Here is a 24,047-nt window from a genome sequence, read left to right as displayed (position 1 = left end):
TGTCTCACCTCTACCACTGCTCCATTCTGTCCACCATCCTGTCCATACCACCACTGCATCACTGCCACCACCACCACCACTGCCTCCCTAGTACCAGGCTGCCATCATCACCACCACTACCACCACCACCACCACCACCTATGTGACCACTTTCCTCTTCCCTAGTACCAGGTTGTCACCATCATCACTGCCATTTGTAACACCGACACCACCATCACCATCTCTATACCAAATCTGCTACTACCACTACCATCATCACCACCCCCATGAGAGGTAAAGACGACCCCTCAATGAGCTGCACTATAGTATTCTGATCCTTGTGTAGTCCACTGCCCTTGAATCTGGGCTGGCCTGGGACTTGCTCTTGACCAGTAGAGTTTGGTGAAAGGGACTTTGTGTGACTTCTGAGACTGGGTCACAAGAATCTTTCCAGCTTCTGCCAGAACCTCTTGCAAGGTTTGCTCTCAGGATGCTCTCCCGTGGGACCCAGCCACTGTGCTGTGCAAGGCCACATGGAAAGGTCAGGTGTAGGCTATCTGGTTGGCTGAGAGCTGAGGTCTCAGCATCAACTCCAGCCACAGGAGTGAACGACCACATAGGTCCAGCTCCGTCGAGTCTTCAGGTGAAGCCCAAACTGACACCTGACTGCGACATCTTGTGGTACTTCAAGGAGACCTTGCCAGCTGAGCCCATGAACCCTCCAAACCATGAGATGGAACCATTTGTTGTTTCAAGCCACTGGGATGGTTGGTTACACAGCAGTGGATCATAGGAACCACCACCGCACCACCACGGCCAGCTGCTGCCGGGTCACGCACTCCTTCTCCATCCCCATGGCCGCCATCTTGGCTTCCTCCCTGCCCAGCAGCACCCGGGCTCTTGTGGGAACCGGTCCGGTTCTGGGTGTTTGTGCTTTCCACTTCAGACAAGGGTCACAACAGCCCTGGGGACTTAACAGTCCTCTTCACAGAAGAAACAGCGCAGGCCAGCAGGTCAACTGAGCTGTCAAGGGCATCCAGTTATCCCGCGGCAGAGCCAGGATTCAGAAGCTCAGAGCTTGCATCTCATGGCTCTTTACGGTTTCACTGCACTGCCTCCAGGGTCACTTTTTTGGTATTATTCTCACTTAAAAATATGTTTCAAAAGAAGGAGATTTTGAATTTGTTCAAGAGGAAAAAAAACCGAAAAAGGAGGTCTTATCTTTAATGGTTATTTTAAGTAAGTCAACATGCTCCTAGACTAATACTTCGAGAATGGAAAGCTAAAAAAAAAAAAAAAAAAAAGAGAGAAAAGAAGAAAGAAAAAAAATCAACCAGTGGAAAGAATGATGCTCTCTGAGAAAGACACCGTCACCGTGGGTTCAAGACACCTCATCCTGATCCCCCCGTTGAAAGAAAAATTAGCACCTACAAGGACTTTTGTCATCTTCTGGGCCCCCAGTAATAATCCCTGTCCAGTTTCCTTTTGTTTTCGGTAAAAAGCACGATGTTAACAACAGAACGGACAAGCACATTTCGCCCCTACGACCTGGTGGTTTGTGTGTACGGCCCAGGCTCTGCCAATGTCCAGGAGCTCCCTCCAGTGCATGGGCTCTCCGCCTCCACCATCTTCTGGTGACGGCTGCTTTACCAGAGCCCCCACCCACCTCTGGTGTCACACGCCTGCAAGCCAACGCCACCCGGCCCACCCTGAGTCACCGCGCACAGGAAGGGGCTTAGGGGTACTTGCCGAATCTAGAAGCATAGTCTGGTCTGGGAACCAAAATAATTTTTTGGTAAACTTTGCAAAAAGATTGAAGCTCAGCATCGAAGGGGCGCTGGGTTGTCCCCACAATCAGAATCCTGTCGTCCGGTTTCAGGAGTCTCAGGATTTTTGGAAGCTGTTTTTTGAGGCGTTTCGGGTCCATCTGGGAGAAAGAGGGAGAGGGGGGAAAATGAGCCCACCTCCAAGGAAAAGGATTAAGGATGGAAGGACACTCACTCGTAGAATGCACGGTGGCTGGCGTTTGTTAGAGTGACCTCAAAGCTCTGGGAATCACGATTCTCAGAGTTCATCCTAGTCAGGGTGGCTTGAATTATAGGCTTTTCCTTTCCTCCACCTCTGGCATTCAGATTTGGAAAGGAGGAAGGAAGGAAGGAAGGAAGTACCTGAGTGATCTTTCTAGCACCTTGACGCTAGGAAGGGGAAGCAGGGTGGGTTTCCAGTGGAAGGGAGCTGGCCGGAGCGAGGCCTCTGAACTGTTCCAGGGTGAACCCAAGACAGCCTTTGCTGCCGGCCCTGCTGGTGAGCCTCCGAAGGTCTGGATCTCACGTCTCTGAAAAGCACTTGGTTACAAAAGAGTGTGACACTTCTCTCTGTGAAGCAGTTTGGAAAGAGTTTGAACCTCTATTATTTTAGCCAAGTCTCCGCGCGCTAATGATGGAGAGGAGCAAGATGCGAGGTACCCCAGGGAGGATGACTTCCAGCCTGCGGGGGTCAGATTTGGCCACGTTGCCATGGCAATGCACCAGCTTTCAATTAGCCTGCACTGGCACAGCCTCGTGAGGGGGAGGCGTGGGGAGGAGGAGGACACTTGGGGTGATGATAGAGAGAGCCTCCGCAGAGGAGCCCCGAGCGCAGCCTTGGCTGCTTTTGCTCTCACTTGGCTCGGGGGCGATTGAGCCAATTAGAATCTGAACGTTGAGCGGGAGGGAAAGAAGCCAGCCCGGCTTTCCTGGAGCAGAGCAGGTCCGAGCTCACCGTGAGTGCTCTGCAGAGACCAGCCCCTGCTGCCCGGCCCGGTGCCTCTGTGTGGCCCTGCACAGCCCAGCTAAGGGACAGCCCTGGAGGCAGGGAGGGCTGGTGACACCAGGGGTCAGGGGTGGGGTGGGGAGCAGGTGTTTGATGAATCCCATGCTCGGGAATAACAGTGAGTGGCAGGGTGTTGGAGCCACCGCTGGCGGGAGGGGTGACGGTGCTGCAGGCGGTTTGCAGAGCCTCTGGGACAAGGATGCCCGTGTGCTATGGAACCGTGTCCCACAGGAGGCCCCTGGTAGACCCAGCAGAGCTGGGAGTCAGGGCCGGGCCCACCAACTGCTCTGCACAGCAGAGGGGGACTTAGATGTGGCCAACCACCCTGGAGGGCAGGGGTGCCTGGGGGAGCTGCACATGGCTCTGAAGCCTAGGGGTGACCATTTCGCATCATGAGGCTGTTGGCCGTGTGTGCCCGCAGCAGTGCTTGGCATCCTTCTTTCTCTTTCCTGTTGACCAGTGAGAAGGCCCAGTTCCACGTGTATGTTGACAAGGTGCAGGAGGGAGGCCGGGTGGGAGAGGGCAGGAGCCCCGGGGCCCAGGGGCCGGTGGGAGGAAAGCCCGAGGGGAAGTTGCAGAAACGTGGGGACCTCTGGCCCCACCAAGGCAGGAGGCTGGGGGCTTCCACTGACGTCCAAGGACAAGGCAGGATGTTGACGCTGCATTTCCCACTTCTTATGTCCAGGCTGGTTATGCATCTTCTAGCTGGATAATCCTAGTAGCAGCAGCTGCTGAGGGTTTGCTGTGTTCCAGGTACTTCTGTCTCCACGACAGGGACCTCCCCAGGAGGGGACAGCCCTCCCCTCACTCACAGACGAGAATCTGAGGCCGAGAGAGGCTAAGTGACATCCCGAGTCCCAGAGTTAATAAGCAGGACCCTGACTCCCAGACTCTTGCTCCACTCTCTGCTCGGCTGGGGTCCCCTCCCTCCCGGAGGATATGTGCAGGGGGCTTGAGTGTCCCCCCAGCCCCCGTCCTGGGAAAGGGCCTATCCCGGTTGAGGGCTGCAAAGGAGGCTTACAATACATATTGATTATTATGATTTTGTGTTATGTCATATTTTATTATTAGATTTATATGATTGTGATATATCTGTATCAGTTTTATTGAAGGGGAGTTCACATACTATACAACTCATCTATTTAGATTGTACAATCGAGTGTTTTTTTTTTTTAAAGATTTTATTTATTTATTCATGAGAGACACACAGAGAGAGGCAGAGAGACACAGGCAGAGGGGGAAGCAGCTCCATGCAGGGAGCCCGACGTAGGACTCGATCCCGGGACCCCAGGATCAGGCCCTGGGCCGAAGGCAGGCACTCAACCCCTGAGTCACCCAGGAATCCCAATCAAGTGGTTTTTAGTATATTCGCAGAGTTGTGCAAACATCGCCTCACACTCAATCTTAGAACATTTTCATCACCCCCAGACGACTGTGCCCAGTAGCAGTCCCTGAATGGTACCCCCCAAACTCTTCCTCCAGACTTAGGCAACCAGTTGTCCACTTTCTGTCTCTACGGATTTGTATATTCTGGATATTCCATAGAAATGGGATTACCCAAAATGTGGTACACGTGTGTATGTACGTGTCTGTGGCTTCTTTCATTTCACATAGTATTTTTGGGGTTCACCCATGTTCATACTTCACTTTTCCTGCTGAATGATGGCCATTGTCCGGATAGGTCACGTTTTATGCATCCAGTCATCAGCTGATGGGCAGTTGGGTTGTCTCTACTTTTTGCCTGTTCTGAATAGTGCCACCGAACATTTCTCTTGGGCACACGCAGGGGAAATGAGTTGCTCAATCACATAGTTACTTTATGTTTAATCTTCTGAAGAAAAATGTCAGACTACCTTCCAAAGTGGCTGACGTTCACGTTTCCCTACATCTTGTGAACATTTGTTATTACGTGTGTTTCTTTTCTTTTAAAAAAGATTTATTTATTTTTTCATGAGAGACAGACAGAGAGAGAGAGAGAGAGAGAGAGAGAGGCAGATACACAGGCAGAGGGAGAAGTAGGATCCTCACAGGGAGCCCGTTGTGGGACTCAATCCCGGATCCCAGGATCACACCCTGAGCCGAAGGCAGATGCTCAACCGCTGAGCCACCTGGGCGTCCCCGTGCTTTTCTTTTCTCTTTCTTAAAAATATTTAGCTTTTGGTGTCATATCTAAGACATATTCTTTTGCCTTAAAGAAATTTAGCTACCCTAGTGGATATGAAGGGGTTTGATTTGTGTCCCTCTGATGGCCGATGAGGTTCAGTATCTTTTCACGTCTTTATCGGCCATTTGTGATCTTCTTTGGAAAAATGCATATTCAGATCCTTTGTCTATTTTTTTAATTGGGTCATTTGTCTTTTTATTATTGAGTTGTAGGAGTTCTTTATATGTTCTAGATACAAGTCCCTTATCGATCTATGATTTGCAAGTATTTTCTTCCATTCTATGGGTCATCTTTCCACTGTCTTGATGATGTCCTTTACAGCAAAGAAATTTTTAGTTTTTCTATGGTGCAACTTATTTTTTCTTTGTGTCATATCTAAGACATTCTTGCTTTATTTAAGGTCACAAAGATTTATGCTTCTATTTTCTTCTAAGGGTTTTAGAGTTTTAGCTCTTGTAGGTCTTTGGTGCCTTAGGGGTTGATTTTTGAATATTGTGTGACGTAGGGGCCCAAGTTTATTCTTTTGGAGGTGGCTATCCAATTGTCCCAGCATCATTTTTTGAAAATATTATATTGTCAAAAAGTCAATTGACGGTAAACGTAAGGGTTTATTTCTGGACTTTAATTCTATTCCGTTGATCTATATGTCTCTTCTTATGCCAGCACCACAATGTCCTGATTGCTGCAGCTTTGTGGTAAGTTCTGAGATTGGGAAGCTTAAGTACCTCGATTCTGTTCTTCTTTTTCAAGATTGTTTTGGCTCTTGAAGTTTCCTTGAATTTCTGTATGAATTTTAGGATCAGCTTGTCAATTTCTGCCAGTTAAGCCAGAGGGCAGTTTGATGGGAATTGCACTGAATCTGTAGGTCAGTTTGGGAATTCTTGCCATTTTAACAATATTAAGATACTTTCAAGATACTTGATGTATCTTTCCATTTATTTAGGTCTTTTTTTCAACGATGTTTCTGTATTTTTTGGAGTAGAAATCTTGTACTTCCTTTGTTAAATTTATTCCTATTTTTTTCAGTGTTATTATAAATGGTTGTTTAATTTTAATTTTTGATTTTTCATTGCAACTGTATAGAAATAAATTGCCTTTTGGTTATTGATCTTGTATTTTGCAACCTTGCTGAACTTGTTTATTAGTTCTAATGCTTTTTTAGTTGATTCCTTAGGATTTTCTGTACCTAAGATCATACCATCTGCAAATACAAATAGTTTTACTTCTTTTTTTCCAACATGGATACCTTATATTTCATTTTCCCCCTAATTATACCTCCAGTATAATGCTGGAGAGAAGAGGTGATGTTAAGGGAGAAGCATACTTTTTCAATAAGTATGATGTTAGCAGTGGACTTTTTTGTATTTGTCCCTTATCAGGTGGAGGAAGTTCCCTTCTCTTCCTATGTTTTTGAGTCTTTTATTATGAGAGGGTGTTGGATTTTGTCAATGCTTTTTCTGCATGTATTGAGATGATTTGGTTTTTGTCTTTTCTTCCAATGATATAGTAGTATATCACATTAATTGATTTTTGGATGTTAAACCCGGGGTAAATCCCACTTGGTCATGGTGTATAATCCTTTTTCTATGTTGTTGGATTCGGTTTAGAGAAGACTTATTATAATGTAATTCACAGCAGAGGGAGAGATGGAATTTTTACAGCAAAATAAATCCCGGAGGCTGGGCCTGAGGCCAGACCACCAGGCATCTTCCTATCATTTCTGCCTGCACCCACAGGAATGTGGAGCCTGCTCCAGCTCCACCAGGAGGAAGCAATGGCCCTGCATGATTCCACCCAGGAGAACAGAGGAGCTTAAAAGAGGGGAAAGCACAGGAGAGGGATGATAGAATGAGAGTTCCTGGAATCCTAGAAACAGATAGCTCTGACAATGAGGATGAAGACCTGCTCATGAAAGGGCTGCTCCTTTAATCCCCACCCTAAGTCTTTATAGAAACCTGCCATCTCTCAGATGCAGACACTGGGCTGTCCTGGGACAGGGAGGAGCATTTGTTGGCACTTTATTTTTATTTTATTTAAAAATTATTTATTTATTTGTGAGAGACAGAGAGAGAGAGAGAAAGAGAGAGGGGGGGAGGTAGAGCCAGAGGAAGAAGCAAGCTTCCTGTGGAGAAAGGAGCCCACTGTGGGATTCGATCCCATGACCTTGGGATCAGGACCTGAGCCGAAGGCAGAGGCTTAACCGTCTGGGCCACCCAGGGGCCTGGGACTTTTCTTTAATACTGAACTTAACCTGGGGGTCAGCCTATGTGCAAACTCCCTCCTCCCCTCATCAAAGAAAAAAAAAGCCCAGAGAAGAAACTCCATAATAACAGGTAGATGATATGGCAAATGTTAAAATGCATAGATTTTGATACAGATATATTTTTCGCAGTCTTGGCTTTGCTCTTAACAGCTGTGTGACTTTGAATAGATTGCTCAATTTCTCTGAACCTGAGTCCCTACATCTGAGAAATGGGGATAATCACGGAGCCTAACTTACAGGGACGCTGTGAGGACTGTACAGCATAATGTGCATAATGTGCTTACTAATGAGCTTAGTAAGGGATAATTGGTGTTTTAGTCTGAAATACAAGTGCTGGTGGGAAACGATGTCAGTTTTGCCCTATTGAGGACACAGGTTTTTAAAAGGAAGAGACAGGAAAACTGGGAGTTTTGCAATTGAGAGGAAACTAGCAATTTGCCAACAGAGCTCAAAATGACTGTGTATAAAGCTCCCATGAGTTTCCATTGTATTAGATGATAGTTCTTCATCTGCTTAGCTCTGAGAAGATGCCTTCTAGGTGCCATGCCCCTTGAAGGAAGCCCTCTGCTGAGATCCTAGGAGAAGAGACCTCATAGGAATGTCTATACCTGTGCCAGGAAATAATCCACTGCACTTAGGTGAGGCTTGGAGAGTTTGGTGATATTTGGGGCTCTTTTTACCAGAGTGAATCCAAAGCCCTCTGATGAAGAGTGGTTATTTCAAATAAAACCAACCTTTTGAAAATGCAGGAGCAGCAGCAGTTTGGGTGGCGGGTAGTGAGGGAGAGGAGTCTGGGCAGGCTTTGCAGCAAGGTGCGGGAGGTTCCCACGGATGCTTGCATCTGAGCCTCTGGGAGAGCATTGGGCTGGGGATGGAGTCAGGCAGTCGTTGGTTTGGGTGTGATTTTATGACATGAGATGGTGCCCAACGAGGGCAAGGAGATAGAAATGGGCCATGGGCCTGGGATGGAAACACAGAAGACACAGAACGAGACACCGAAGACACGGAAGGAGGAGACTCAGAGAAAAGTGTTGGTGGGGGTACGAGGCGGCCAGGGCTACGGAAGCTAAGGGAAGAGGGTTTTACAGAATGGTGGAATGTATCCATCTTGAACATGGCATAAAGGAAGAGGAAGGGAACCAAAGTGTTTGTTGGAAAAACGGGTGTCAAAGAAAAACTTCTTGAGGGCAGTCTCCATGGCGTTGGAGGGCAGCAAACAGACGGTGGCGGGTTGCGGAGTGAGTGAGGGTGGTGAGAATAGACCGGTCTTTTTAGACGTTTGCTGGAGAACAAGGTAGGTGGTGGGGTGACTGGGATGTGCGGGGTGCGCGTGGGAGCTGCCCAAAGGCTGGTGGAAGGAGGACTGATCCCAGGGCCACTCTGCCTGGTGAGAGACAAGCTTGCGTGGTCCGAGCCCATCCCCGGCAGCCGAGTTGCCATGGTGACGGCGGCCTGGCCTGCTGGTTCGGAGGCAGATGGTGTTGCTACCTGCATGTCCCGAAGTGGCAGGGACACCTGGACTTAATTAGCCTGTTTGGATAACAAATGTTGATCCTGGGCCGCAGCCAGGGTGCCATCCTTGCTGCTGGTGAGGTGGAGTCCCAGGAGGAGGGGATGAAAAGAGAAGGCAGGTCCGTGAAGGCAGGTCCGTTCCATCAGTGCTCCCCTGCACTTGGGTGCCCCCGGCTCCAGCTCAGAGGCACCCCCCCCCCGTTATGCACGAGACCCTGGCGCCCATCCAGCAAGCCAACATCCCCACAGTCACTTGGCCACCTCCACGGCCACCGCCCCTGTGGCCAGTCCCGCCAGGTCCTGCACAACAGTGTTATTGTGGGAAGTTTCCAATTAGCGCTTAGCATCCACGCGGCCACTTCTAGCTGCCGTTCTGCAGCCGGCCCCGCAAAACCCCGCTGCACCGGCGCCAACAAAGCAAGAGCTTCCTGCGTGGGGGCCCCCTGCGATGTCGGGAAGGCTCCTGCTGGATGGAGGAACAAAGGGTAATGGTGCAGAAAATGCAGCCGCCGCCTGTCTGGTCTCATTCTTTGCTGTCTTCGTGTCGTCCCCAAACAGCTGACTGGCTGTTCGAGCCGCAGACGGTGGGGAGGGTGGCCCTGCTCCCAGGAGGACGAGAAGGGGAGGGGCCCGGGCCTGGGTGGGGCCCGTGGGGGGCTTGGCAGTTCCCCAGAGTCTAGAGGTGAAGGGTTTCTCGGGGTGTTGAGGACGACCGGAGGGGAAGTGGGCAGCGGTGCAGGAATTCTGGAGCAGGGCACCCGGGCTTTGCCATCGGAGGCCCCACGGGCACTTCGCAGGACGTGGTTTGGAGCGGCCGGGGGCTGATGAGGTGCGTGGCTGGAAGCCCACGGGAGGGTGGGCTGGCTGGCGCTCGGTGGCATCCTGGCTGGCAGTGCCTCCGCACAGGGGGCTCGGCCTCTGCATTCAGACAAACCTGTTTCTGGGTCCCCGCACTTTTCCCGGCCTGCTGAGGTTCTCTTGCCGCCTTTGTGCTCTTGTGCAAAACGGGGGAAGAACTGGCTCCTTCCGCCAGTTGCTGGGAGCTTCCCCGACATAGGAGTCGTGCCCCTTGGAACCTCTTCTTCTGTTCCCAGCTGTCCTGGGTGTGGGGTCTGGGGTCCCTGCCCCCGGGAGCTCAGCTCCCCAAGCTCCGTAGACATCATGGCCAGTCTGGACTTCTCTCTTGCTTTGCTGCTCAGGATGGGGTGATCCTCGTACATTTTACCACCTTGGGAGCCTTAACCTAAAGGATGAGGCATTGAGGGGAGAGTAAGTCACTGTGAGGGAGGCGTTTGTTTCAGGGGGAGATTCCGGGACCCCTCACATGCAGGGTGCTGCTTGTGTTGTAGCTCTGGGTGGTGGACATGGTAGCAGGTATGGACTTTCTTCTCTGTGCCTCAGTGCCTTTGGGGTCATGGAGCCTTTGGGACAGAGGCTGGAGCACGGGAGGGGGAAGGCTGTTGGCTTTCCCTGGGGTGGCCAGTGCTCAAGGCAGCTCTGGCCCTGGCAGCTGAGGGACCTGGTAGGGGCATAAGTCAGAGGCTGGGAGTGGGGAGGGAGGGCAGAGCTGGGTCTGCCCTGGCCCCAGATTCCCAGGAAGGCAGGCCCAGGACGTGGGGGGCAAGTGGGGACCACGTTCCCATGTACAGCTGGGGGATGTGCACAGAGATCCCCCCTCACCTCAGCATTCTCTTACTGCCCTGTTTGTGCCTGGGATGGCTTGGGCCGCCCAGCCGGCCCTGGGGACGTTAGGGACCCGAGGACCCCTCTGCTTGTTGTCCCTCGGGACTTCTGGGAATCAGCTGAGGGTGTGATTCCTGCGTGTTAGCACAGTTAGGTCCCCCCGCAGACGACGGGCTCTTCGAAAGCAGAGCTGGACAGGAGAGAGATCCGATTCGTCCACTGCAAAGTCTCTGCCACCAAAGGCCTTCATTTCTTGCTGGAAGAACATGCATCCGGGGCCCCGCGGGAACCGGAGCTTGGACTGAGGCTCTTGGAATCAGCAGTAGTGGGGGGGGGGGGGGGTTCAGGCGGTGGAGACGCCTGCTGCACTCCGGGCTGTGCTCTGTGGGAGGCGGCTGCTGAGCCCGTGTGTCATTCGGGCCATCGGCCCTTCCCCGGGGGCTCCTCTGGCTTCTCTTACACACCAGCTTTCCCATTCTCCTTGTTCCGCACGGACTCAGGTGTGCAGAGGACTGCTGAGGGCAAAGCCACAGCCCGCGGGGTGGGGGCGTGGGGTCACGGGCACCCCGTAAACCGGAGGCTGCTCTCTCTAGAGCCCTGTAACGACGTAGCCAAGGAAGTGGCTGCTCAGAGAGCTTAGGATACTTGCTCACAGACACACAGGTTGAATGAGTGAGCCCCAAGGCCCGGCTCCTAGCTCCCCAGGCTGATGCCCAGTGCGGGCGTGTGGAGCCCTTGCCCATTATCCGACGACATCGGGTGCGTGACACCTGGCACGACACACGCCCTGCAGGTCTCTGGAGGTTTCTGAGCTGGCTCATAGATAGGAACCCCTGCCTTCTGTGTTCACGGATGTGGGGCCTCTAATGCGGCAGCGTGGCCAGCAGAGGGAGCGAACTCCCAGATTCCCGGATTTAATAATGAATGAGCCCTCTTAAGAGTTTCTGAAATGACAGGGCAATCAAGGCTCATTTGGGGGAAGAAAAGACGGAGCTTTCATTCTTTATCCAAATCATCTCTACCTGCTAAAAATGATGTATAATACATAAGCATCGAAAGTGATTAAAATCCTTATGAATTTAATCAGAAATTCACAGTTAACCACTATTTGCTTTGGTGCAAATTGATGTGGAATAACAATCATGTGTATCTGCAATTTTTTTTTAACTTGTGGGAAATTTGCTGGTGATTTGTGGGGGGGGGGATGTTCGCGGGGAGGAGGGTTCTTCTAAAGGAGAGAAACAGAGGAAGGAAGGAAGGAAGGAGTTGAGAGCGGGCTCCCTGGGGGCCCCAAACGCAGGCACTTAGCAGTTCTGTCAAAGGTCTTTGTTCATAAATTTCAGGCCTTTGCTATTTATTATTATGAACAATAGGAAATCCTAATAATAACTCCTATGTGTGCCATTTGCTTCAACCAAGCCAAATTCTCTGAATTGTTTCTTACCTCTGAGTCACATGCTTGGTCCAAAGCTCCTCTCCCCGCCCCCCCACTGCTTCTTTCCATACTTTCCTTCATTTTTTCCCTAAATTATTCCTCGTAAAATCAGACCACTGACGGGTTTCAAATACAGACGTGCACACAGCACGAGACGGCGGCCCCTTCACTCCCTTCCTCCCTTCAAGAGGACGTTCTTGGAAAGTGGAAATAGCCCCTGGTAAGTGTCCCCGTGGGGGAAAGTAAAGGTCGAGTGAAGAAAGATCTAGAAGCCCTCACCGTCCTTTCTGCGCTGGGGACTTTCTTGTAGAAGGTTTTCTCTGTGTCTCCGATCCAGACCACGGAGGGCTGGAGCTCGCGGGCCACCTGCAGGGAAGAGAGCCTTGGCTGTGAATGCATGTGTATGTGTCTCTCGGTCCCCAACCAACAGCAGGGTGTGGTGGCCCCCCGCCCCCGACACGGCTCCCCGGGGTGGCCGGGGGCTGGGGGGGCTCCGCTGCACCAGCAGGGCCGGGCGCACCTGCCTCCCCTCCCACCTCCCGCGCGGGACACACGCCAGGGCTGCACATTCTGCTCTAGGACCCGGAGCCTGGAGTCAGGGTGGGTTGAAATAAACCGATGGTTCTCCGCTGCAAACACACGGGCGTTGGGGCCTCGAGTTTTAATTACAGCCTACTTGCTGCTCCCAGGTTCATTCAGACTCGCTCATCAGGAGGGAGGCTGTGTCAGCTCAAGGGCCCCCGCGATGCCATTTGTTCACCTCCGTGGGGCTGTGCTTTGTGGCGGAGGTTTTGCCTGGGAGGTGGCTCTGAGCACCCCCGCAGCGGCAGGCAGGGCTTCGCGACGGCGCTGGGACTTACCTGGGGCCTGTGAATAATTGCCACGCGCCGAACAATCTCTTCAAAGTGCCCGCATGATAGCAAAGTTCGGGTATTTTTGCAACAATTTGTGCTTTGTGCAAAATTGTGACGGATCAAAGCCGTCTCCGGTCACAGCAAATATAGTGTTATGTACTCCTATTTTTATCTTTCTTAAAACATCATTAAGGCAGCCGGCGTGAGTTGTAACCAAGATAGGTATTTAATAAACGGTGGAAAAATCGCCGGGTGCACTGTGGCCATGGCTGTTTCCCCGGCATCACGTACCAGGGGGAGCAGATTGCACACGCTTAAAGACAGGCGTGCATGGAACTCAATCCGGGTGCCTGGCTGTGTGCCTTCCCCGTCTCACACTCACCAGCATGTCCAGGGAGGAAGCAGGATGAGCCGACCACTGTTTGGTAGGCCTTTAGTTTTCATTTTTTAAAAAAGATTTTTAAAAAATTTTTATTTATTTGAGAGAGATGAAGCATGAGCGGGGGGGAGAGGGAGAGGGAGAGGGAGAGGGAGAGGGAGAGGGAGGGAGAGGGAGAGGGAGAGGGAGAGGGAGAGAGGGAGAGGGAGAGGGGGAGGGAGAGGGAGAAGGAGGCTCCCCCCCTGAGCCAGGAGCCTGAGGTGGGACTCGATCCCAGGACCCCAGGATCGTGACTTGAGCCCACGGCAGATGCTTCACAGACTGAGCCCCTCAGGTGCTGTAGGCCTCTAGTTTTTAGACACAGAGCCATAGAGTTTAAGAATCTAGAATCGCAAATTGTGATCTCAATTCCCAAGCGGCGTGGCCGGGTGTGAGTTGGGGAGCAGCCGTGTGCCTGGCCAGGGCCTCATGGGTCGCACAAGGCCGACAGGGACGCGGCCCATCCTCCCCTTGCTGATGACTCAGTCACGCAGCAGGTGCCACTCTGCTCAACCAGGACCACGGATGGCAAAACTCGGCGGAGGGACGCGAAGCGAGCTGTCCACCCGCACGCAGCTGGGAAGGGGCAGCAGCTGGAGGCGCCGGGGGGCTGCGGCTGCAGAGTCTGCAGGAAGCTCGGCCGACACCCGCAGGTGCCCCCTGTCCTGGAGCCACACCCTTGGGCGCCCCCTGGGGCAGCTGCCCCTTCTCTGGGCCCCGGGCCGCAGGCCCCTGACTCTGCTGCCTGGCGGGCCCACTGCGTGCGGCCGGAGGGCGGGCTCCCCGCGGCCACTGTTGAGCTCCTGGAAGCCCAAAGCGCCCCTACTTCCAGCCCCCGAGGAGAATAAGAAAACGAGATGCGGGCTTCTAAGCTTCTTAGGAAAGAGACACTTGATCATGACAAAGGCACAGTCTTACCCTCCCCGCTCCCTCTTAAAACAGATCACAGCTTCAGGGCAGGAGGGCGCCGCAGGACGGTCCTTACAGAGACCCGCGTCGTCTGCGGTCCTGGGCCAGTCCTGCGGCGGCGGGAGCGGCAGGCCTTGGTGTGTCCCCCCCCCCCCCCCCCCCGTCCCTCCCGTGTCCGCGCGGCCAGCTGGAGCTTTCCCATGGTTCCACTCCTGGCTCCATGCTCCCTGCCGCTCGGCTCGATGGAACCGCGGAGGGGAGCACCAGGAGCCTCCCTGGGCCTCGCCTCCTCCGGCCTCTCAGCAACGTGAGCCTCGGCGATGGTCCTGCAGTGCAGGCGTCTCCTCAGCTCGGGGTGACTTAGACAGTGTCCGTCTTACTTCCTGCACCTGATTTAAGATCATGCTGGTCATCGGCGTTGCACGGGCTGTGCGGGTGGACAGCTGTCCGTGAACTTGGCGGTGCCCCCCGCCCCCTGGGGCCCCGGGCCAGTTCCTCATTTCCTGTGCTTGTCACCCGCACCTGTGCCTGCTTGGCTCTGACGGGACCGGGCACCTGCGTTGGGGCCACACAGGGCTGCGTGGAGGACCCTGGTGGCGACGTGGTTTGGAAGGGCTCCGTTCTTACCAAAGGAAGCAGCAGAGGTTTCCCCAGTGAGTTCTTGGGCAAGGACAATCCAAGGAATAATCATTTGCCTCCATCTCCGGCCGCCGCGCCTCTGCCCTTCCTCACCGTGTGCCGCACATGGTGCCAAGTGTGTCCCAGCGTGTCCCCCTTAACATAGGAGGTCGCTGAGGCAGACAACAGGGTAACACACCCACCAGCGTGAGACAAAGGTTGGACCCCAGAGTGGGACCTGGTCTGCCCGACACCCCCGGGCCTGGAAGGCCCTGTTGCCACCGTGGTAGACACGATGCCCATTCCCACCAGAATGTAGGATGAGAGCGGTCCTCATGACTCTTCCTTCACTAGCGCTTCTAGAAGAGCTCTGATGTGCCCAGTGCTGTGCATGGTGCTGGGGTCGCTGCCCTCAAGGACCTGCCCATGGGAAGGGAGGGCAGCCCGAGGCAAATGGGATGTCAGCAAGGCCCACTAATGATGGAAAGAGGGACAAGTGGGTCAGGCAGGTGACCAAGAATGGAGATTGCAGATAAAGGTCCAAGCAGGCTGAGCTTCTAGTGGCTTCTAGGAAATCACAGAGCCTGAAGAGGGGGACGCACTGGCCATGCTGAGGACCCGAGCCAGGGAGCAGGGCTAAGTGTGTCCTCGTGGGGCTGCCTGAGGTCACAAAGGCATCATAAAGGCTGTGGCCATCCTATGGAGTTTGCTTCTATACTGGAGGCTATGGAGAGTCTGAGGGACTTGAATCAAGAACCTTGATCCCAGTTGTGTCACAGAGAAATCCCACCGGTGGGTGTGTGAAGTATGAGGTGCTGGGCAGCTGTTCCCGGGGAACTGGGAAATTGGTTGGTGGGCACATGGGAACGGAAGGCAGGAGCTCACAAGTGGAGGAGGTGGGTGGCTGGGCCCGGTGAGGGCTATGGAGTGGGCCCAGGGGGTGAGGACGCTGATGGAGCCGGAGGGCTCAGGGTCGGGGGGGGTGCCCCCAGAGCCCAGGGAGGTCCGAGGTGCAGGAGGGAAGTGGGGAACGCAGCCAGCGCTGGCCCGAGGGGCTGGCAGTCTGGAGGTCACTGGCGGGGCGTGGAGGGGACAGAAGCCAGGTGATGGTGGCTGAGACGTGCACAGCAGGGACCCTACAGGGAGCGTTCTCACCGAAGGATGGGGAGCACAGAGATGGGAGGTGGCGTGGGATGGGAGGGGAGTCAGGAGAGGATGACCTCCGAGGGAGTGAGAGGGAGGACGGCCACCGGCGCAGGCTGCACGTCTGTGAGACAAGGGAGGTTGGCAGATACAAAGGGCGGACAGACCAAGCTTTGAGAACATGGAAATTCGTGGAAATTCCGTCCTTTCTTATTGCTGTGCAAAAGCGTATTCATTAGCAAAATTTTCAGAATGCCTATTGAGGCACACAGACTCTTTGCCTCCTCTGTTCAAGTGAATTGTCAGACGTTTCCTGTCTTTACAGACCGTCTTCGACGTGCATTATTTCCCAAAATCAGATTGTTTCCCAACACTGCTTTACGTTCTGCTTCACCCAACATGAAATTTAGTTCTCCAACATCATTTTAACACGAAGTCCCATAATATATTGATCGAAACTCCTGTTCTTGAACGTTTGGAAGTTTTCTGCCTTCTCAGAAAATTAACCAGGGCTTCAAAGAGTTTGGAGGCACAGGAAGGGTCATTTCCTTAAAACGAGGCCACATCCACAGCTGCTGGGTCTCAGGGCTTGTGTTTTTCATGTTTTCCCCCTTCATCGTCAACCTGCCCTCCTGGAGATTCTCTGCTTACAGTGTCTCCAGCCGTAGATGGGTGTACCTGTTTTTTCTATACTCTTCCCCTTAACGAGTATTAACAATAAAAAACTCTTTGCCAATTTGTTAATGAAAAATGGTATCCTTTGCTCTTTTAATTTTCATTTAGCAATGAAAAGCCTTCATTTAAACTATCCACAGATAGTTTGAGGTCATGGGCAATTAGATGTAATTAATTCATAATTGAACTTTCCAGAAGTTACACAGGACAGTTTATTTCAGCTGCCAGTAGAGGGCTCTTCAGTCCTATCAAATATAACCACAGGTTTTCAGTTTCCTGTCAATTCTGGGAGGAAACCATTTGCTTCAACGTGGATGGAACTGGAGGGTATTATGCTGAGTGAAGTAAGTCAATCGGAGAAGGACAAACAGTGTATGTTCTCATTCATTTGGGGAATATGAATAATAGTGAAAGGGAATAGAAGGGAAGGGAGAAGAAATGTGTGGGAAATATCAGAAAGGGAGACAGAACATAAAGACTCCTAACTCTGGGAAATGAACTAGGGCTGGTGGAAGGGGAGGAGGGCAGGGGGTGGGGGTGACTGGGTGACGGGCACTAAGGGGGACGCTTGACGGAATGAACACCGGGTGTTATTCTGTATGTTGGTAAATTGAACACCAATAAAAATTAATTTATAAAAAAAAATTCTGGGAGGAAGATGAATTTCCACCAACATGTGCTTTTTCATATTCTGGGGAGCTCTATCAAACAATTAAAGATTCTCCTTTCATGAGAGTTTTATGGCTTTGATTTTTTTTTGGCTTTAATTTTTTTTTTAAATCTCTAAAGAAATGCTGTCAAACATTCACCATCAGGATTAGATTCTCTTGGGTTACAATATGATAGCCCCACAATGAAAATTGTTTGTGTGTGGCATGCTTGAATTACTAATATGATTTACCCAAGTGACTCCTGGAAGCTTTGGAAGTTCTTTCTGAAAATGTCCTATTTTGCTTGCCTTAGAGAACTTGACAAAAAAACCAGCTATTTTTTTTCCAATGGTTGAGTCTCAGTTTATCAAACTGAAAAGGGCCATTCACTCCACTCATCCACTCAACCATCCATCCCTCCATCCACCCACACACACAGCCATCCGCCCATTCATCCACCCACCTACCCACCTACCATCTATCCATCCATCCATCTATCCATCCACCCACCATCCATCTAACCAGCCACCTACCCCCACCCTTCCTTCTTTTCTTCTATCTATCCTCCCATCCATTCATCTACCCACCCATCCTTCCTTTCTTTCATTCATCCATCCACCCATCTATCCACCCACCCACTAATCCTTCCATCCATCCATCCATCCATCCATCCATCCATCTACCATCCATCTATGCATCCACCATCCATCTATCCATCCACTTACACACCCACCCTTCCATCTTTCCTTCTGTCTATCTTCCTATCCATTCATCCATCCACCATCCACCCGTCCCTCTACCCACTCATCTTTCCATCTATTTATCCTTCCTTCCTTTCTTGCATCCATCCATCCATCCACCCATCTGTCCACCCACCCACAAATCCTTCCTTTCTTTCATCCATCCATCCAAACATCCATCCATCCATCCATCCATCCATCCATCCAACCATCCATCCAATCACTTGCTGTGGTGTGATCAAGCTGTGATGTATCAAGCTCAGTGGTGGGAGACAGGAGTGTCTGGGGATTGAGAGATATGGTCCCTATCTGCATAGAGTATGTAGTTTCTGTGTCTGAATAGGAATTGCTGGGGACAGGGAGGCAGCCACCAGTGAGCTGCTGCCATGTTGGGGAGGAGTTGGAGAGGTGTGCATTACTCGGGGAGGAGGGAGGCTCATGTTCCCAGACTAGAGTCACTTGGATTGTCTAAACACTTAACATGTAAAGACATTTTGTTCTGTATTTCCACTATTTAAAAATAATTAAAATTTCAGTTTCCTTGCATTTCTTTTGAGATTGCAGAAATTACTTCAAGTCCTCACTGGATGTTAGCTGGGATAAACCATAAATGATACTCAAAAGAAGGACAGAGGTGTACTCAAGAATCAGAAGCCTGGCTGGGCTGACCCTGTATGGAAAAGAGGGTAAACTGAGGCAGAGGAGAGGACCAGGAAGGAGCAAAGATACAGGTCCAGTGGATAGCCTGTGGCAGGTGCTGTGGGGGGAATCAAGTGAGTGCTAGCCACAGGAACACATTGATGCTATTACTAATTATCAGGCTGTATTCAAGCAGAAGCTGTCTGAATGCTGGTAGGCTTAGGCTTACAAACCACCTGGACTTCCCTTTGGGACCCCTTCTCCTCCCCAGCTCACTCCCAGCCATACTAGGGCTAATGGTTTCACACCAAACTGCACTGACTGAGCCAACTTTGAGCAGCGCGGGGTTAAAGCCTATGTGCATGGCTGTCCTCAACTTCCCATGGCACATTCTAGCCACATTCGAGACCTTCCCTGATTTTGGTGTTTCCAAATTGGTTAACAATTCTTTAATACCTGTGGATTGGCCCTGGTCCTAGCCCATCCCCATTAGCCTTCCCTGGAACAAGAGCAGATGGACACCATATTTACGGTGATTTACAGCCCACAGAATGCCTGCACATCCCTTACTGACAGATGACACTTGAGGCATCCACGGTCTGGGGCCCCCCTCCCTGTGGAGTCCACTGTACTCTCTGTAGCTTCAGCTCACCCTTGCTGTGAACCTAAAACTGCTCTAAAATATAAAGTCCATGCTAGGGAAAAAAAAGGTTTTAGTGTCCATGTGCCCTGCCTTCCTCAACCTGAAACTTTCCTCATCATGCAGTGAAAGGTGACCTGGCCCTGTGACAGCAGACTCATTCAGGACTTAGCATCATCAGCCCCTCTCTTTTATTTTCATACCTGGTGCTGTATCAGCTCATAAATTCTGTTCCCCCCTCCTCTCACCACCCCCCTTCCTTCCTTTCTTTCATGGGAGCAGATCTGTGTTTTGCGGTCAGGTGTGATAGGTGTTTGCTTTATCCTTATTGAATTCTACTTTGTGAAGACGACTCCCATAGTTATCACATTTATTACATATGTGTGTGTTTAAAAAAAAATCATCCACACACAGCAAAATACCTTTGCTTGGGTTGTTAACCAGGAGTATAAGCTTCCATGAGCTATAGAAACATAATTGGCTGGGCTCTCCATCATCTGACTCCCGGACATCTGGGCAAGAACCCTTGGCATGCAGCCATAGGCTGTTGGCTGTGAACCCAACCAGGAGCCCCTGGTGGGTGATGCCAACGCTCGAACAACATCACGGCTTCCTTTTTGTCCAGATATGCAGGCCAGTATGGGCCATGTGGCTTAGACCTGACGCCGGGTCTGAGGGGTGGCCTCCCTCTAAGTCTGGCCCACACTGGAAGAGAGGGAGGACTCAAGGACCACAGGGAGGAGAAGACATCTCTCCCAAGATCCAGAGCATGAGACAAGGCGTTCTCTGCCTGGATTGCCTTCCTGGCTCTGCTGGCCTTCCATCTGCCTTCTCATGGGAAGGACGGAGGGTCAGGAGAAGGGGATGTTGGATGAGGGGGGAGTTGAAAGTCGTCAAAACCTGCCAGGGTGCCAACAGTATGCGGTAGCTTCTAGTTCCTCACCTTCTCATGTTGAAGTGTCCCCATCAGACACTTTGACCCAGGAATGCCCTTGCCCTTGGGTTACCACGAGGGTCACAGCAGCCACGGCCTTGGAAGGATGGAAGCTTCCCTCCCCTGGAGGCCAGTCGTGAGCCATGGGACAGCTCTGGGGTCAGAAGTGGACTTAAATTCAGATGCCAGCCTGAATTTGAATTTTGGGTCATAGCAAGTACTGTCAGCCTCACATTTCTTGTCTGCAAAATGGAGACTTAAATTCCAGCCTCATCAGAGATTGGTGCAGTTAAAAAGGAAAGTGTGTGTAAAACCCCTTAGCATGTGCCAGACTCCAGGCCTGATGTAACGTCATGAAGACCCGAGGAGGCTGGTGCCTCACCTTCTTGATTATTTTCTCCTCCTCCTCCTCCTCCTCCTCCTCCTCCTCCTCCTCCTCCTCCTCCTCCTTCTTCTTCTTCTTCTTCTTCTTCTTCTTCTTCTTCTTCTTCTTCTTCTTCTTCTCTCTTCTTCTTCTTCTCCTTCTTCTCCTTCTTCTCCTTCTCTCCTTCTCCTTCTTCTTCTTCTCTTCTTCTTCTTCTTCTTCTTCTTCTTCTTCTTCTTCTTCTTCCTCCTCCTCCTCTTCTTCCTCTTCTTCTTCTTATCCTTCTCCTTTTTCCTCTTCTTCTTCTCCTTTTTAAAAATTTATTTATTTATTTTAGATTTATTTTAGAGAGGGAGCAAGAGTGCAGGGAGTGGGGTAGAGGGAAAGAGAGAGAGAGAGAGAGAACCTTAAGTAGACTCCACGCTGATTATGGAGCCCAATGCGGAGCTCTATCCCACATCCCTGAGATCACAATCTGACTTGAAACCAAGAGCTGGATGCTCAACCGACAAGACCACCCTGGTGCTCCTCCTTGATAACTTCTTTTGTCCACAAAATATGTATTAAATAGTAATCGTTTATCACATTTCTTGTTAGATATATTTCTAATATTTCCCTGCTAAGTAGGTGTGTATTCTTTTCCACATGTAGCTTTAGTCTGGGAGGGCGTTTTAGACAGTAGTGGCTTACTTGTACAGTAAATGCATTTCTGCAAGAAACTCCTTATCTAAGCTGTTAATCTATTAGAATTATTGTGTGTGAAACAAAGGAACCCACAAGAAATAATGATAAAAATGGATTGGAATTTGAGCCCATGAAAATAAATCAGAGGTGCATTTCTACATTTTCATGCATGTAGAGTTTGCTGGGTGAAGCCCTAAGTGCCACCAGCCAGAAGTGTGCAGTCATGATCAGTTTCCTAAGAATTGCATTCTTGACTTCCTAGAGATTAATTCAGGGATAAGAATTCTTTATAAGGAGACATGATGAGTAACAGGCCCTTCTGTTGTATTTCACTTCTCCGGCAAATGCTGAAGATCCATAGTCTGTCGCACACAAGCCACGGCCTATTCTCTGGCTCACATAACACAGGAATACACTATGGCTTCTTGCCCTTGATTTTTCAGCACAGGCATAATTTCCTGCTTTTCTTTGGTTAATTAAAAGCAAATATCTCTTTGCAATGCAGATAGCTGCTCTGTCAGTCATGCCAGGACACAGTGGCCTCACTGCACATGATTTTTAATTGAATGACTCCCACTCCTGAGACCTTTGTGTCTTTCATTAATCAGTTATATACATGGTAAAGGTGAAGCTTAATGAGGTATGTGTCAGGCATTCTGACATAGGGTGGCCTGGGTGGATAAACACACTGTTCCACATTTTCATAATTTGACAATTGGCATTTTGCGGCCTGCATGTCAGTATGCAATGATTCTAATAAATGCAAAGATTGCTTACTTGATATCAAGATGACCTCTCAGCAGCAGAAAAAAATAACTCCTTGAGAAGTTATTTTTGAGAAGAGAGAACATCAGGATCATATCACTGGCTTTGTTTTAGAGTTGAGCCGGGAGCAAGTGAGCCATTTGGTAGGAGGGAGAAGAGGCTTACTTCAGCTCTACTTCAGCTAAAGGCAGAACAATGCAGTTATTACGCTTGGTGGCTCTGGACCCAGATGGTGTGGGCTCACACTGCAGCACTGCTAGCCAGGAAAATTACTTAAATGCTTTACGCCTCAGTTTCCTCATCAGTAAAACGAGGGTAATGATAGTGCTTACTTCATAAGGTTGTTGTGAGGGTTGAATGAGCAAATACATAGAGAGGTGCTAGAACAGGCTCTGGTATATACGGATGCTTATGAAATGCCAATATTCTAATATTTACGTGCTTCTGTCTGTTATTTGACAATGTCAACAATCAGATGTTTAAGAATGAATGAATTTAGGGTTTTTTTCTCCCCAGGGTTGGGGCAAGAGGATAGGTTTCTTTTACTTTTCCTCTGAAGCACTTAGTGCTTAGAGCTCAGTGGGTAAGCATATGAGGCCACAAGCCAGGCTGCTGGGCTTTAAATTCCAACTTGTGTTCACATCTTTGGCTAGTCTCAGAAACATGCTTGCATGCTAGAAGATTCTGAGAAGCTCAGTGGAGAGCAACAGTTGGGAAATTAAAAGCACACATCTGAGCCTTTGCCAAGTTAAAGGTGCTTGTTAAACGCTCCAGTCTCCCACTTAAGGCTCATTAAAATAAAAATGATGTGTTAGGACTAAAAGATTCACTTTAGACTGAGGGCAAAGTAAAAATAGACTTACAATAACAAAATGGAAAACAAAACCTTTGCAAGCTCAAGCTCATCAGCCAGTAATTTAGCTGCTTGTCAGGACAAAGCCCAGCATGCCTGGAGTACCAACAACATATCATCCATGATGTCTAATATACAGATAACAATTATTAATGATATGAAGAAACAGGAAAATGTGACACACGGTTAAGGAAAAAAGTCAATAGAAACAAACTCCAAGATGACCCAATATTGGAATTTGCAGACAAGAACTATAAAGCACCTCTTAAGTTCAAGAACTTAAAGGAAAAGATAGTCATGTTGAATGAACAGATGGAGTATTGCAATAGAGAAATAAAAATCTATAAAAATAAGCAAAGTTAAATCCCATAACTGAAAAACAAAATGTTAGAAATAAAAAAAGGAGCCACAAGATAGGCTTAAGAGCAGATGGGCAACATTAGAAGAAAAGGTAAGTAAACTTGAGGACAGACTAATAATAATTATCCAATGTGGAAACTAGAGAGAATAAGACGTGAGTGACTCGTGGAACAGTACCAAGCAGTCAGATATACACGTGATTAGAGCATCCAAAGGAGAGGAGAGAGAATGGGGCAGAAAAGATATTTGAGGATACAGTGGCCAAAATTTCTGAAATTGGGTATAAAACATATATTTATGGATTCAAAGATCTCAGTGAGCCACAAGCAGTTTAAGTACAGAGGAAAAACAAGAGCATCCAGCACATCACAGTAAAACTGAGGGAGACCAAAATAAAGAGAAATACTTATAAGCATTCAGGGAATAACGACACATGACACACAGGAGATCAACGGTTTGAATTTCTGATAACTTTTTTTATCAGAAATAGGAGGTAAGAAGATGATGGAGTTACATCTTTAAAGCTTGGAAAGAAAACTATAACCCAGAATTTTATATCTAGCAAAACATGCCTTCAGAAATGGAGGTGTTATAAAGGCATTGAAAAATCAATCAATCAATCAATCAATCCAGTGAAAGCTAAAAACTACTTGTTGCCACCAGACCTGCATTGAGAAAAATGCTAAGTAAGTCCTTCAGCTAAAAGGGAAATGACACCAGGTGGGAACTTGGATTGGTAGAAGGGAATGGAGAGCATTGAAAAGAGTAAATACAAATGCTAAATCCACCCCCCCCTTAATTTCTTTAAGAGACAAATGACTATCACAAATAATGCAAAAAATAATAGCACTCTATCATGGTGTTTATAACATTACTACATGTAAAATGTATGATAAAAACCTAAAGGTCACAGGATAACAAATGGATTATATTGTTCTCACATTTTTGTGTAAA

The 24,047-nt window shown here is 49.7% G+C and overlaps 1 protein-coding gene across 1 annotated transcript in view; it reads right to left on the bottom strand.

Annotated features, from left to right (window-relative positions):
* The window catches only part of IQCA1 (IQ motif containing with AAA domain 1), a 143,926-nt gene that overhangs the window by 10,159 nt on the left and 109,720 nt on the right, over window positions 1–24,047 (bottom strand). Inside the window, exons 16-17 of the mRNA XM_055300336.1 lie at window positions 12,127–12,213; window positions 1,729–1,906 (exon numbers count right to left, since the gene is read on the bottom strand). Of these exons, the coding sequence (XP_055156311.1) occupies window positions 1,729–1,906; window positions 12,127–12,213 (265 nt within the window). The remainder of the gene's footprint in view (window positions 1–1,728; window positions 1,907–12,126; window positions 12,214–24,047) is intronic.

Source organism: Nyctereutes procyonoides, unplaced genomic scaffold, assembly GCF_905146905.1.
Source record: "Nyctereutes procyonoides isolate TBG_1078 unplaced genomic scaffold, NYPRO_anot_genome, whole genome shotgun sequence".
Lineage (NCBI taxonomy): Eukaryota > Metazoa > Chordata > Mammalia > Carnivora > Canidae > Nyctereutes > Nyctereutes procyonoides.
Note: the sequence above shows the minus strand (reverse complement) of the source record. Positions and strands in the feature narration are given on the sequence as shown.